The 15,167-nt window shown below is 33.8% G+C and overlaps 1 protein-coding gene across 3 annotated transcripts in view; it reads left to right on the top strand.

The window, feature by feature from the left end:
- Positions 1-15,167, top strand: part of LOC118186026 (lachesin-like) — a 145,306-nt gene that overhangs the window by 67,558 nt on the left and 62,581 nt on the right. For 2 of the 3 annotated variants that reach the window (XM_085815919.1, XM_085815921.1), the window contains one exon: positions 9,201-9,313. In XM_085815919.1, coding sequence (XP_085672045.1) covers positions 9,201-9,313 — 113 coding nt within the window. Of the gene's footprint in view, positions 1-9,189; positions 9,314-15,167 lie in introns of those variants that run through there. The other variant, XM_085815920.1, reaches the window with a different exon arrangement.

Genomic DNA, 15,167 nt, shown 5'->3' with positions numbered 1-15,167 from the left:
GGAAGGATCCGTCCCACCACTAAGACTTTTTAGCGCATCAAAATATTACTTGAGCCGATATGTTCTGTAACATAACATTCTAATTAATACCCTTTAGTAAACCAGATAGATCGGTAGACACCGGGGACATATAATTATTCTGATTCTCATATTTTCAGTACCAAATCTGTCAGAATAAGGCAAAGTAAGAAAATTAAAGCAGCCGGGTGTCACCGGAATGAATGAAATTACAGCAAGATCAATTTTGAGAAACAATTCCATATTCACATACTAACTCAGGAAATCAACAAGTTAGCCACTACAAATCAGAATTTAATAAATTACTTTTCAACTATGAATTTTCATTAAACAACTATCTTTCTATTTTATCAAAACAAAAATAATAATAATAAAAATATTAACCGGTTACACCGGTTAGGCGAATTTCAATTTTTTTCTTACCCCTCGATACAGTTAGCTAAAGCGAGGTATTTTATGCGCCTTTATGTAATTCTGGCATATTTAGCTTTACGGTCGAGACGCTTTAGTAAAGCATTAAGTCGTCTAACTGCTTGTTGCTTCGAATCATCTAACGGTTCAACAATATTACGTTTTGCAGGTATGATAACTATATATCTTCCTGGTTTTATTCTAGTCTGTGTCTTTAGAAAGTGTTCTGGCTGATATTTAGAATATGGTAACTGGTAGTTTGGCGACATTTTGGAGGCGATAAAGGTTACTACCTGGGACTTTGGTAATAATGTGAGCAGTACTCAGTTCCGATTACGCATTATTTTGTGTGAGGGAAATGAGAGATCATGGGATATGTCATGTGATATTAATGGGCGAATTACGGTTCTTTAATCGGAAAAGGGAGGAATTTGGAAAAATATCTGTAGCTGTATATTATTTTGTATTAAGCTTCATTGTGTGTTGTGTGAAGTAGGGTTGAATAATGTTGGGATTGTATGGCGCTGTCTAAAGTGAATTCTATATGTGATAAAGAGAATTTTGCTTTTTATTTAGCGGAGGAAGTGTGGAGGAAAAATTCGCAGAAAAAATCGTTCAATAATTTTATTGAATGCATAATAAAAGTGTATCCACCTAGTATTTTTAATTATTTGAGGATATTATTTTTATGCATTGTTCTAAATGTAAGGTGGAAGTAAAGTAATTTGGTATTATTGGGAAAATTGTTATTAGCAATGATTTAGTTTAAAGTAATTAGGATTGTAAGCTAATTTTTATTAATTTAATGTATGTGCTTATTTATATTTTAAGTAGTGTTTTTAAATTTAATTATATTTTAATTAAATGATAGTTATTTTGTGAATTTTATGTTTGTAGGAATTTGGTATACGTTTTAGTTATAGTAAACGTGAATGGAAATAATTTAAATATTTGACACTAAGTATTTGTAATGTTTGCGGTATGAATTCGTTGGTGACGTTTATAATATAATAGATAATTTAAAGGTAAAAGTTTTTGGATATTTTATTTATTTTATACGTGGAAATGTTCATATTTGGAAAGGGTATATACTTTTTCGTTATTAGGTAATTTCATATATGTTCTTTTTAACGGGTTTAAAGATTCAGAAAATTGTCATGCATTTTCGTGAAATTTTTCTAATTTATGAGAAAAAAGCAGTGTACATGGATATGGTGAAGAGTGTGCGCAATGCCATTTTTGTGCAATTCTGGGATTTTTTTTAAGTAAAAATAAGTCGACGTGTACATGGTTTAGTGATATTTTAATTAAATGATAGTTATTTTGTGAATTTTATGTTTGTAGGGATTTGGTATACGTTTTAGTTGAAGTAAACGTGCATGGAAATAATTTAAATATTTGACACTAAGTATTTGTAATGCTTGCGGTATGAATTCGTTGGTGACGTTTATAATATAATAGATGATTTAGAGGTAAAAGTTTTTGGATATTTTATTTATTTTATATGTGGAAATGTTCATATTTGGAAAGGGTATATACTTTTTCGCGATCAGGTAATTTCATATATGTTCTTTCTACCGGGTTTAAAGATTCAGAGAATTGTCATGTATTTTCGTGGAATTTTTCTAATTTATGAGAAAAAAGCAGTGTACATGGATATAGTGAAGAGTGTGCGCAATGCCATTTTTGTGTAATTCTGGGATGTTTTTTTAAGTAAAAATAAGTCGACGTGTACATGGTTATGTGTATGTGTTACTTTGAAAAACGCGTAAGGAGTATGGTATTGTGTACTTTTTCCCAATTTTGCAGTGAATATTTGTCATGATTAAGCAGTTTTGTTAGATAAAATTTCTAGCATAAGTGTAATTCGGCTAGTAGATTGTTGGAAGAAGTGTTCAGTAGATAAAAAAAAGAAACATGTCTTTACTTCGTGAAGACAAAATGGCGGCGGGGGAAAAAAAATAGAGGGTTGCTGTAGGAGAGTTGGTCGCGAAATTTTCGCCAAAAAATCGCCAAGTTACCATAATCTAAAGATCAACCAGTGTTCTTCGCAAACAATTTCTTCTTCTTGTACCTTTTCTATTTTCCTAAAATTGTGCAGACTTTGATTAATGTTCAAACCCCGCTTTAATTTTGCATTAAATGCCAAATTTCGATCTGTCTATCGCATTGCGTGCGGAAAGCGTCACTTTAGAAATTGGAACCCTGCTGGTAAACACCATATATTGTTGGTACAGCTATTCTGAATCGTCGGAGATTCTTTTAACCATGTTAAAGCTTATGTTATTGTTGAATTTATTGTTAATAAATGTTAAGCAAAGAAACAATGATCGTTATATACATTTAATGACCAGACTGTGTACTATTGATGCATGACCTGCCTTAAATTTAATCCATCCAGCCGGAATGCTGGAAATCTGCACCAACGATATGGCGCTTCCAGCAGAGTTTCAGTTTCTGAAGTGACGCTTTCTTTGGCGTTCGCAGTGAGTGATCATGCCAAATTTGGCGGAAAAAGGGCTTGAATACGTCGTAATTTTAAAGAGAAATAGTGCTAAGACAACCTTTTTGAACAATTACTCATTTCATTTTTTTAAAATTTTATGTGTAATAATTCAAACAAATTCAAACTGTACTCGTAAAAGTAGAAAACAGCAGACAAATAATTTTGTTTTTGCCAAGCATACAATGTCTATCTAAGAAGCCAGTGATAAGAGAAGGTAAACAGTTAAAAGCGCGTGGGGTACCAAAGACTACTTACACAGTCAAACAGGTACTGCCCCAATACAGTAACTAGCTAGAATTTGGCACCAACATGAAGTCGCATGATGTTATGTGGTGATGTATGTTATTCGGCTGTTAATAAATCTGATGAGACTAAGCAGGTCCTTGGCTATTCCAAAGGTTTGGTGAAACTTCTGATCGAAATAATTAAATAATTTAAACAGGCTGTATGCTCTTCCTTTTAAGAAATACTAGGGTTCTAAATTGGAGCTGTTACATTTAAACATAAATAAATATTCACATAAAATTAGGCAAAGTTACGTAACACAAACTGTTAAGTACACTCATTGCAATATTAGATTACGTGTATACAACAGAATTTATAAGGTATTTTATGCCTCCTTTCAGCATGCCTTCAAGACGTAACGGTAGCACAATCGGCACATATTCGAGAGGTCCACGTTCGAGTCCCGGCGAATGCATTGCACATTTTTCACGTCTCCTACTGCAAAATAACCTAATGACTCTGTAAGCTGATTCTTTGAAGATCGTTACACTGAAATTTTTACATACGTAGATAAACATATAGGGTTTGATTTTATAAGGTATTTCTCCTGCCTTGTTGGCATGCCTTTGCGGTGTGGTGATCTACACGCTCAGCGCTTAGGGTCAATACTTGAGAGACCCGTGGGTCGATTTCCGGCGAAGGCGTTGCTATTTTTCCATCTTGCCTGCTTCCAAAAAATCCTAATGTCTTTACAAATTTACTACTATAATAGAATGTTTAGTTGTTGTTACGTAAGGATATTTGTTATAAATAAGGCTGTACTGAGCTTTTCTCAGCCATATGGATCAAAGTTCATAAATCAAGTTCATGGGCTCAGTTCAGTTTGGTGTTTTGAAGAATTGTGAGATTGTTGATGTTGTTCGGAAATCTGCTCAGAAGCTACTGAGTTTTAGTCTAGTCTTTATTCTTTTCGCTTTTCCGTTTTCGGTCCTAAATTGTGACGTAATATAGGTCCAGTCCTAGAGCACTCAGCTTTTCGTGTATTTTCCTTATTTTGACGTTGAGGCATCACTAGTCTTTTGAAGTTGAGTCTAGACTGGTGAGTTTTTGAAGATGCAGGTCACTTGTAAAAATGGTCTGCACCTCCTTTGATTTTGGAAATGCAAATGTCACTATTCGAGAAATTCTTTTTAAGAAAATAATCTGGATGTGGGCCACGACCGGTGAAGTAATATTTTAAGAAAGATTTGGAGCTTCTGATTTCTGTGTTGTTTCTTGTTGAAAAACTGACAGATTCGCTGGCTTGTTGTGGAGTTGCTCTACTCTTCTTGTCATTTGTGGCTTAGATGTTTGTTTAGGAGTTGTCGTAGCTGCAGTTTAGGAAGCTTAACGTTGAAGAATTTGTCTTCTTAGGAAAGAGCTGCCTGCTTCTTTTGCAGGATTGTCGACAGTGTCATTGCCGACGCAGTGCGCTGTGTCCTTTGATCCAAGTTATGGTTATTTTAGTATTAGAAATCTTTAGAGATAGGATCAATTTCACGAGTCAGGGAAGAAAGGTTTTCTGGATTTCGAATGGAGAGTTATTTGGCTATTTCGTCATAGCTATTTGGCTGTCCGAGTTAATGAATATTTTGGACAAGTTGTTTATTAACGCAATGCTGATGGCAACTTTTATGGCTGAGAATTTCGCTTGATGTATGCTATTGAAGTAATTTGCATAGGCTGATTCCCCATACCAAAAAAAAATCTGTAAAATAACATCGACCCAAGAAAAAAAGGGAGTTGAATCCTAAGAGAACGGATTGCTTCAGAAAACACTTTATAAGAGAAAATGGCTCGTGTTTACTTTCATATGGGTAAGAAGAAACACCCATGTAGCCAGCTCGTTCACCTGGATTCAAATCTGGCATGAACTACCAGTATTTAACAGTGTTTATTCGCTTAGCTATTGATGGGGAGCATCTTATTAAAACATTCCACAAATAGTGAATTGGATTTGTATACATAATAGGAACTTACATTAAAAAAACATATATGATGATCTGTTCCGCGTTTAAAAAAAATTAATTAAATAAGTTAAGTTTGATCTCCGTACATTGGCTCTCCCGTTCTAGATGAGTGACCCTAAGCTATTTTGTTTATATAAATAAATTCTACTAAATTAACAAATTCACTTAAAATACAGTGGCGATAACGCCCCACCAGTGATCGATTGGTTAAGTCTCTTGAAACTGGGAATTCGACCCGTGTTCAATCCTAGAAGAACGAGCTGGCTGCATGGTTGGTTTTCATAAATTTTCGCCAATGTTACTGTAATTACAAAATTTGCTCTTGGACCACATCTCTGACTGTTAGTCTGCTCAAAAGCAACTACTCCCTTTGCGTCTTCGGTTCTTCTAGTTGTGGGAGTGAATCAGTGTTGCGAAGAGCCTAACCTTGTATGACCTTGGTTTTCCCCATGTGTAACATAAATACCAGCCAGTTTCCTTTAGAAAGTCATCCTTCTCTTTAGACAGAGCGCTCTCGTGTGCTTTGCCATATTTAGATAATATATACTATAACTTCATGGAGATTAACCTCTGAAACTGACGAATACTTTTAAGATCATAAAAAACATCATTATTGGTGATTACAGTATTCTATTTTTGAGGTTGGGTGGTCTTCTGAACTCTGAACAGATCGTGAAATATTTCATTTATTCACGACCGCAAAAACTTATTTTTGGTGTCAAGCTAAAATCTTTCAAGTTCCGTATGACAGAATAAATGAATAAAAAATGGATATATAAATGCAACAAAAATAATAACTAATACATGGATGTATACTTATAGGAATAATAAATGGCTCTAACAGGTACAGGTAAAAGTACGGGCGACACCAGAGATGTACTATGGATCAATTGGTAATGCCTTTCCATACTAACTAATAAAAAAAAAAAATTCAAAATTTATAAGATTTTACAAAGAATAATTGAGAAAAAGAGCAACTGAACTTTTCCAAAGGATTTAGAATTACTTTTTATGGTATATCGTGCAATCTAATCGTACACTTCGCCTCCAGTATTTACTAAAACTAAATATTTAGGACATAAAGAGATAACAATATAATTTCAATTTGAAATTCGCAAATTAAATGGAGAACATCTGTTTTTATGTAATAAAAATAATAGATAAACATAACAACTAACATACAAACATAACGAGATAAATATAATAAGTACTGGGAACACAATGTTTATAATTAACTGTACTAATAATACTAAAGTAATGTCCACCACGTTTGAAAATAATATCAAAAAACACCGTTGAGTTAGAATCTGAGGCATCGGAGATTTGAGAATACAAAGTTAATTTTGGCAAAAAACCAACACAATTTTAGAAAAGTTACATAAAACGGTATGGTGGAATAGTTTATAAAGTTCGCAAGTCGAATCCTTTTGAACATATCCACAGGATGTGAAAGTTCATTATGCAGCAGGGGAAGCTTATGACCGCATAAAGATAATGATTTAGGCCCTAGGAAGAAAATCGTTGCATAATGTTTTTAAACTTAGGATATTCGTGTTTATCTTTCATTAAAAACTGTTGTCAGGAGATTAGTTTGTAGGGACTTTATGCGATTATTCTTAGTTAAGGGGCCTGAGAAGGTGTAATTATCAGGAGTTCCCTGCTCCCCGCATATACAGATGTCTATGCAAGAGCTTGCCAAATTTCTTGTATAGAAATGCGGGGAAGGATCTTTGTTCTGTTATATAGTAATCTGATGAAGGATTCGCGTACAGAGATGCGAAGCTTACATTGGGAATCAAATTAAATGTTCGTCTTCCCTGTGAAGCATTATTCCATAAATCTTGCCAAAATTTTGAATGACATTGTTTTAGTTGGTATTTGAAATTTAAACGAGGCCTTGAAAGTAGTATAATTTCAGTACCATCTTGATTAAGAGCTGCTTCTTTGGCTAATTCATCTGCCTGGCCGTTACCAAAATGGCCACTACGTCGTTTGATAAAACATTTTTTACCTCTTTATTTTCATTTCTAAATCATAAATTTTATCTTATCCAAACGTGACTTAATTTATTTTATAGCCTCTTTTATGATATAATGCGTTTGAAACGATTCATTGCATTCTTTGTCTACACTAATTTTCCCATTTCCTGTTTATGCAGTTGGCAGTGTGTAACAATCAATATTCAAGTGTAATTCATTTCTTTCATTACAGCTTTATTACAGCTTTATTTCATCTTTATACTTCAGTGTTTATTTCAGTGTTCACAGCTCAAGCATGTATTTTTGCGTTTTTATATTTTAAATTTCGTAAATTTTGAGTAATTAATCTGAGATTAAGAATGTCTACAAAAACTAAAGGCATTAAATTTAGGAAGACAATTAAAAATTATTGAAATTGATACTGTTGGTTGTCTGTTAAAAATTAAGTTGGTAGATGAATACGATAGATGGTTGTAATTAATAAAATGAATGATTTAACCGTAAGGTATTCACTTCTTTCATACTGCGTCCTTTCATGATGTAATGGGAAGTACGTCCGGCTACCATTCAGAAGGTCCATGTTTTCAATACTAGTTAGGAAATTGCTGACTTTTCGTGTTTCCTGTTGTAAAATAAACCTGATAATTTAATACTCTTAAGAAATTTAAACTGTTTAGAAAATCATGGTACTAACAAAAAGCGAAGAAAGATTCAGTAGGCAGACTTCACTAGATGAGCATTTTAATAAATATGACTGAGTGTCTCTGAAATTCCTGAACAAAATTATGTAAAATTTCTGTAGCTTTCGTGTTTTAAATATTAATCGCATTAATTAGCAAAGTTTTTCAGAAAATTAAGTTTAGGGTAAATTTTTTCCTGTACATTATTCGATGCTTAGCTTCGCGATCAATGTATAATTTTTTAGTATAACGATATTCAGGAACTATTAAAAGAAACAACTTAAATCATAAAAGACAAATTATACTTTAGTTGTACTGAAACTTTGTTTCATTCAAGTCTAAAGGTAACTGGTAGGTTAAGAATAAAAAAGTAAATGGTTATTACAGGTTAATAAGAAATTAAGAAATATGAGTAGGCATGTTCACCTAAAACTAAAATGAAATAAGAATACAATTAAAACTTTTATGTAACACAGGAATAAATAACAATAATACAAATGTATGCATCGCACCGAAAAACGTATGAGTCACAGGAGAAAATTCTTTACGAACAAATTCCAGTATGTTTGAATAGAATGAATCTATTGAGCAAATCGACAATCGACATCATTGCCTGTCAATTTCTCTAAAACAACTACATCCACAGAAGACCAGTATTCTTTGGAGCCTTAAGAGGTCATTCTAGAGAGAGTTCGCTGTAGTTTTCATATCTTGAATAGCAATTCCTCTGCAGTTTTATTTCTTATTTATTTGATTCATTATCTCCAATGAAGTGCAGATGTGCTGAAAGTTGCTAGTATATTCTACAAATTACTAGGTTATTCTTCATAGAAACGGAAAACTTTTTGGCCTTTTGTAAAGATCAAAACGCCTTCTTTCGTTTTCAGTTTATTGCTTTTAGAGTAAATTGATAATTATAAGCAGAACAATTTGAAAACCAGAAAAGAATGCGTGTTTCCCTGAAAAAGAGAGAGAAAGGTTGCGTTTAAGTATATTTCACAAAAATTAAAAAATTGCATATAATTTATGGACAACATATTGTCCTGAATATAGAGCAAGATCAATGAGCAACGAGAATTGTTTTACTGATAAACCTTGATCAGTCAAGAAAAGCTACCGTTAATTAAATTTTCGGGAGTCGAAATCTGTAAGTAGATTTTCCAAGAGGCCAAGTTCAGCGCACCTAACCCTACACTATGTTAGGTCAATTATATTTCCGAATTTGTTAATTTGTTTATAATACAATTCCAATCCATTTTTATCTCTAAATTCTTCTGATATACTTATATATAAGCGACATCAGAGCTCACAATTACTTACATTTTAAAAGTCATAAAATATTATTATTATTATCCATGTAGTTTACTTTCAGTTAAAGGCCAGCCATCCATGCCTACATTTGCGGGACCAGTGTCCAGTCTAACAGTGGCCAAAGGACGAGACGCAACGCTGAAATGTGTCGTCGACAATCTTGGCAGTTACAGGGTAATATACCATTAGCCTTACTTTCCTGCTTGAAGCTGTTGATTTTTTTATGTCTAATTATAATTTTCTGTAATCCTTCTTGATTTCCATGTGAAATAAAACTTCAGATATTTTTCATTTAATGGCGTAACTCAGTTCTGAAGCTTAAACCTTTAACAAAATTACCCTTAAGAGCAGGTACTTTCGAAGTGATGTAAAAGACATTTGCTTGAGTTGAGGTTCTAAATAAAATATATTTCTGATAGTATATTTCAAGTTACCGATGAAATTAATCATATAATGTTGAATAGGGAACTATTCAACATTATTTTCTACTAATAACATTATTTTCTACTAATAATAATTAATTATGCTACTGTAAAGATAAAAGAACTATCTGACATTAGAGGATTTAATTTTCACTTTGCTGGATTCAAACTAGGGCTGTTTCCAATAATCTAAACATGAAAACAAGAACTTAAAAGTGAAATTTGTTTTCTAATTGTTCATTGTATCTGTCACGATCTCAACGTTCTTTCGCTTTGATTTGATTAAACAATTCCTTCAACATAAAGAACATCTTGGTTATCAAGCCGCCAGTAATTTACTGCTGGCTTGAGATCATCATCGGCAGGAAACAGTTGTCCGCGCACAAATTTTGAAATAGGAAACAGTCACTAGCGCAGTTTGGACTCTACTGAGGTTGATTAAGCTCTTCAAAATCACATTCTTGAACCTTCTCCGTACGATATTTGTGCGCATGCTCATCATATGTTTATCACGAAGAAACGTATCAGATAGAAGTTTGCTTTTTTAATGACATTCTGCAGTGAGTTCATGCCGTTAGCGCAGTACTTTCTAGTAATGATAAACCTAGCTGACATGAATTCAGTAAGTCAACAAGCAAAGCACCATCCGTGTTTCAAAAAATTTATTATCCTTTCAGCTTATTGTTGCAAAAAAAAAATTCTTGAGTATTAAGGATCCTTTAGGTTTCCATTCCATAGTCACTCTTGTTTAATGTTTGGATCATAGTAAAGAACATATGTCTCCTTACTAATCATAATCCAAGTGAAAAAAGCACCTGAATTTGACATAAAATGCTCTAGATTCTCTTCACAGACATGGAAGCGAAACAGCATCTGATTTTCTTCTCGTCAACATTTTGGGTAGTCACAGATAACTCACCTTCGAAACTATCAACTACTCGTATATGACTAAAGAAGTTATACAAAGTGTAATGCTTAGTTCATGTTACACATTCACACGATGATCTTTCGTTATCATGCCGTCCAATGTTTCGCATATTTCTATTGAAGAAATCTCCACTGGATAGCTTGCGCGAATATCATCTTCAGTGAACTATCTGTCGCCCTTAAATTGCTCAGTTTAGAACTTTTCTTAGTAATATTAGTAATACGAAAGTATGATAACCACATCGGGTAAACATCCTTTGACAGATTTTTCTTTGGCTTCTTCTCTCCCTTTACAAGAAATTTTAGCACTGAATACATTGCCAAGCCTTTAAATTTTATTATAAAAGTGTGCCTGCCACAGCTAAGCAACCATGTACTATGAATGCTTATGTTCTACAATGAACTCTTCCAAAAGCATGATGAATTGTGTTCCTATATATGCAAAAGCATGGAATCAAAAGAATACGTGGATTATGCAAAAAATTCGCATTCAGATGAACAACATATTGAGCGCTGTCTGTATACATCACAACCGGTCTCAAATCCAGGGAACTTTCATTCTAAAGTACTACAAAATAAATTTATTGGACAAGATCACATTCTTGAACAAGACAAGAACATTTTAATTTCTCATTAAGCACTTCATTTGGTCTGATATTCTTTTACGAGTGTTTAAAATTTTTGTATTTGTTTTGCGACGCTAGCACATTGTGAGAATCGTCTGCGAGACTATTTGCGCAGTCGCAGAGTGTTACCATGGTTACCAGTTTTTTCTGTATCGTTGTTATTGTTACAATATAAAAAAAGTTGTTGTTCTAAAAAAAAAGTTTTAAAGATTGAAGTTGTGTTTAATTGCTTATTCGGACTACATTTTTTATATATTGGTGCATCGTTCTGAGAAACTGTATGAACCACCTGGTGTAAAATATCTCGTTTCGTAAATCGTTGGAACACTTCGAAGGTGGGGTAGGTAATAGTATTTAGTTAGAGAATTTTTTGATAATAGTCTGTTTGAGTTTCGAAGAATTTAAGTGAAATTGCATTGTGTAGTAGTAGTTTGTTTACAGTTTCGTTCGGCAGAATAGAATTGTTTTGTTGTAGTATTGTTATTATAATGGCTAAAGAGTTAGATAGACTTGAGAAGCAACGTACCTACCATAGAAGACAGGTAACTAAATTAATATAAAAACTAGAAAATCGTATGTCTGAACCACATATATAAGTAGATGAATTAGAAAGCCTTTTAGTTCAGTTACAAATCAAAGACGAACAGAAGTCCTTTGTTAATAAAATCGGAGATCTTTTAAATGATGCAGAAATGCAATAGGAAATAGAGAGTATTGACGAATGTAATGAAGTAATTATATTTAACTCGGTAAAACTAAAAAATAAAATAGTTGCAATCCTCATCTGTAGAAGAACCCGCATGTGTGCAACCCATAACAAACCAAAGTAGACCAAATACAAATGCGAAGTTACCTAAACTGATTATTCATACGTATTACGGGGACCCATCTGAGTATTTAAATTTCTGGAATCAATTCGAAAAGTCTATTGACAAAAATCCTTCCCTTTCAGACGTCGAAAAATTTTCTTATTTGTTTAGTTGCCTTGGAAGTGAAGCTCTTTCTTGTATTAAAGGTTTCGCTATTACCTCAGACAACTGTAAGTCGGCTCTTAAATTAATCCAGATACCTTTGGCTAGAAAGATGTGTTAATCAATGCCCATATGTCTAAGCTGTTGAATATGACACCGTTAAAGAACATTTCGAATTTACAAGAGTTGAGAAACCTGTATTTTAAGTGCCAAACCCAAATTCGTTCTCTTAAGAGTTTAGGTAAAAAAGCAGAAAATTATAGCGTAATATTTTGCGCTGTAATTTTGAAACTTTTTCCCAGCGACCTTTTTTTGAAATTTAGCAAAAATCAAATTTCGAGCACTAATCATAATTTGAAGGAGTTGATGGATTTTTTACATCGTTCCAAGAGAGAGAACATTTCATATACACTCTCCTTCTTCGTACGAAACATGTAACCAGTATAAACAATTTAACCATAGAAATTTTGGAGCCCCTAATCGCATTAAATTTCGTTACTCTGCTGATGAATTCCTGACCTGTGCTACTTCAGATACTTGTATATTTTGCATTCAGCAGCATATGAGTCATTTGTGTAAAAATTTGAACTGTCAAAAAAAGAGAGAAGCTTTTACGAGAAATCGTGTTATAATATAAATTGCTGTGTAAAGGGGCAAACTGCTCCTTTTGCAACGGTAAAAACGCCCGCGCAATATGCTTTAAATTAGAAAATTCTAAAAATCAAAGGATTGAACGTGGTTCGGAAGTAAAATCTAATGAAACATGAATTATATGCTGAATAACAGAAGGGGAATTTTGTTGCAATGTGTAAAGGTAGAAATTATTTGAAAAGAGTCATCAGATTTTATTTTTTGTTTATCTGATAATGGATCTGAGCGAACATTTGTAAAGAAAGAAGTTTCTGAAAGGTTGGGATTAAAGTTTGCTGGTTCAGAAAAATTTAATATTTATAGCTTTGGCGCAAAGACTCCAAAAGGGCAGATTTGCCGAAGGGTGGAACTGCAGTTGAGAAATATTTTGAATGGAAATGAAGTCCTTATTGAAGCATTAGAAATTGATGAAATATCGAAAGCTGCAATAAATGTTCCAGATCGAGTTACTTGTGCAGAAATGAAGTCCAGAGGATTTCCCTTAACATTTGATTTTAAGGAGTTATCTAACAATTGTGAAATTTCATTGTTGATAGGAGCAGATTATTACTGCAATTTGATAAAGAGATTTGAGCGGTTGAACACGTCATTAGTAGCTATAGAAACTGCCTTTGGATGGTAACTCCAAGGAAAATATGATGATTTAAGTAATTCCACGTCGATTAATTTCGTTCTCAATAAAAGAGATTTGGTCTCCGCTGAGCTAAGGAGCTTTTGGGAATTGGAGAGTTTGAGGGTTAGAAGTGACGAAACAGGTATTTCCGGTGTCGAAGAAAGGGAAGTTCTGAATGAGTTTAACGAATCGATTCAGTTTATAAATAGCAGGTACTGTGTAAAGTTCCCGTGGGTAGCAGGTATGTGGGAGAAATTGGGAAATAATAGGGAGGTCACACTGAAATGTTTTAATAGTTTAGTTAGGAAGTTCAAGAGAGTTCTGTCGTTATATAAGCAATATCGGGAGATTGTTGATAGTTATCTTAAAGAAGGAATAGTTGAAATATCTTCTCATTTGTTAGGGGATGAATTATTCTTTTACTTACCCCATCATTCAAAAAGTTATTCAAGTCAGCAGCCGTCTGCGAATTGTATTTGATGGTGCAGCTCATGGAGAAGAACTTTCACTAAATGACTGTCTCCACACTAGTGCGAACTTGTACCCTAATTTATTTGAACTGCTATTAAAAATTAGACAAAATTCTATAGCTTATACATCGGACATACAGCAAGCCTTCCTGCAAATTTAAATCGACCCAGAAGATCGTCGGTATACTAAATTTTTCTGGAATTATGATCTAAGTTCAAGCGAATTTATTGTACTGAATTTTACTCGAGTTCTGTTTGGACTTACATCAAGTCCTTACCTACTGGCAGCTACACCGAAATTTCATTTTGAAAATTATAGAAACTTGTATCCAGAAACCTGTGAATTGCTACTAAATTCCTTCTAAGCTGATGATTTTGTTGCTGGAGCTGACGAAGTAGAGACTGCTCTGAAAACCATTCTCGAAAGCAGGAAATGGCAGACTAATTCTGTGGAACTTCGCAACCTATGGAAGAAAGATGGTATAGAAGCTATTACTACCGAAGAAGCCATCACTGGATATAGTACGCCGTCGAAAGTTCTAGGAGTGGCCTAAAATACAGACAAGGACGTGATTTTTTTCGACATTAAAATTTGATGAATATTCTTTCCAACAGATCCAGTACAAAGCGCTTCGTCTTGCAAATATTAGATCGTATCTTTAACCCATTTGGATTCATCGGACTTTCATCGTTCGACGTAAGCTACTACTTCAAGAGCTATGGACAGCTGGCGTGGTCTGGGATGATGGACTTCCCTCTTCACTGGACTAGAAGTGGCAGTTGTGGTGCAGCGAAGTTGAACATTTGAATAACATCGCAGTTCCTAGATATTATCTTTCTGAATTCAATTTATGCGATTTTGTTTAATTTAATATTCATTCTTTTTCAGATGCATCTATGGCGGCATACGGGACAGTGGTATATTTAAGAGCGGTCGCTCGAGGCGCTAGAGTTATTACTAATTTTATACGTTCTAAGAATAGAGTCGCCCCTTACAAATCTATCATACTCCCACGTTTGGAACTGTTAGCATGTTTTTTATCTTCTAGGCTTGCTAAACAATTAAGTAAATGTTTGAAATTTGATGTAAATTGCTACTTCTGGGCTGATTCCAAAATATGTCTGTTTTGGGTAAAGGGTAAGGCTTTTAAATACAAATCCTTTGTTAAGAACAGAGTAGGAGAAATTCAAAATTTGACCGATCCTAACAAATGGTATCTTTGCCCTGGAAAGGAAAATCCCGCGGATATCCTTTCTAATGGTATTCTAGCCTCGAACTTGGCTGGAGATGCTTTGTGGTGGCATGGACCACCTTGGTTTGGTCAACCTTATGAGTTTTGGCCTTATA

This window comes from Stegodyphus dumicola, chromosome 4 (assembly GCF_044657685.1).
Source record: "Stegodyphus dumicola isolate Sdum_Otavi_A_Nest chromosome 4, ASM4465768v1".
Lineage (NCBI taxonomy): Eukaryota > Metazoa > Arthropoda > Arachnida > Araneae > Eresidae > Stegodyphus > Stegodyphus dumicola.
This window is presented reverse-complemented; position numbering and strand designations above follow the sequence as displayed.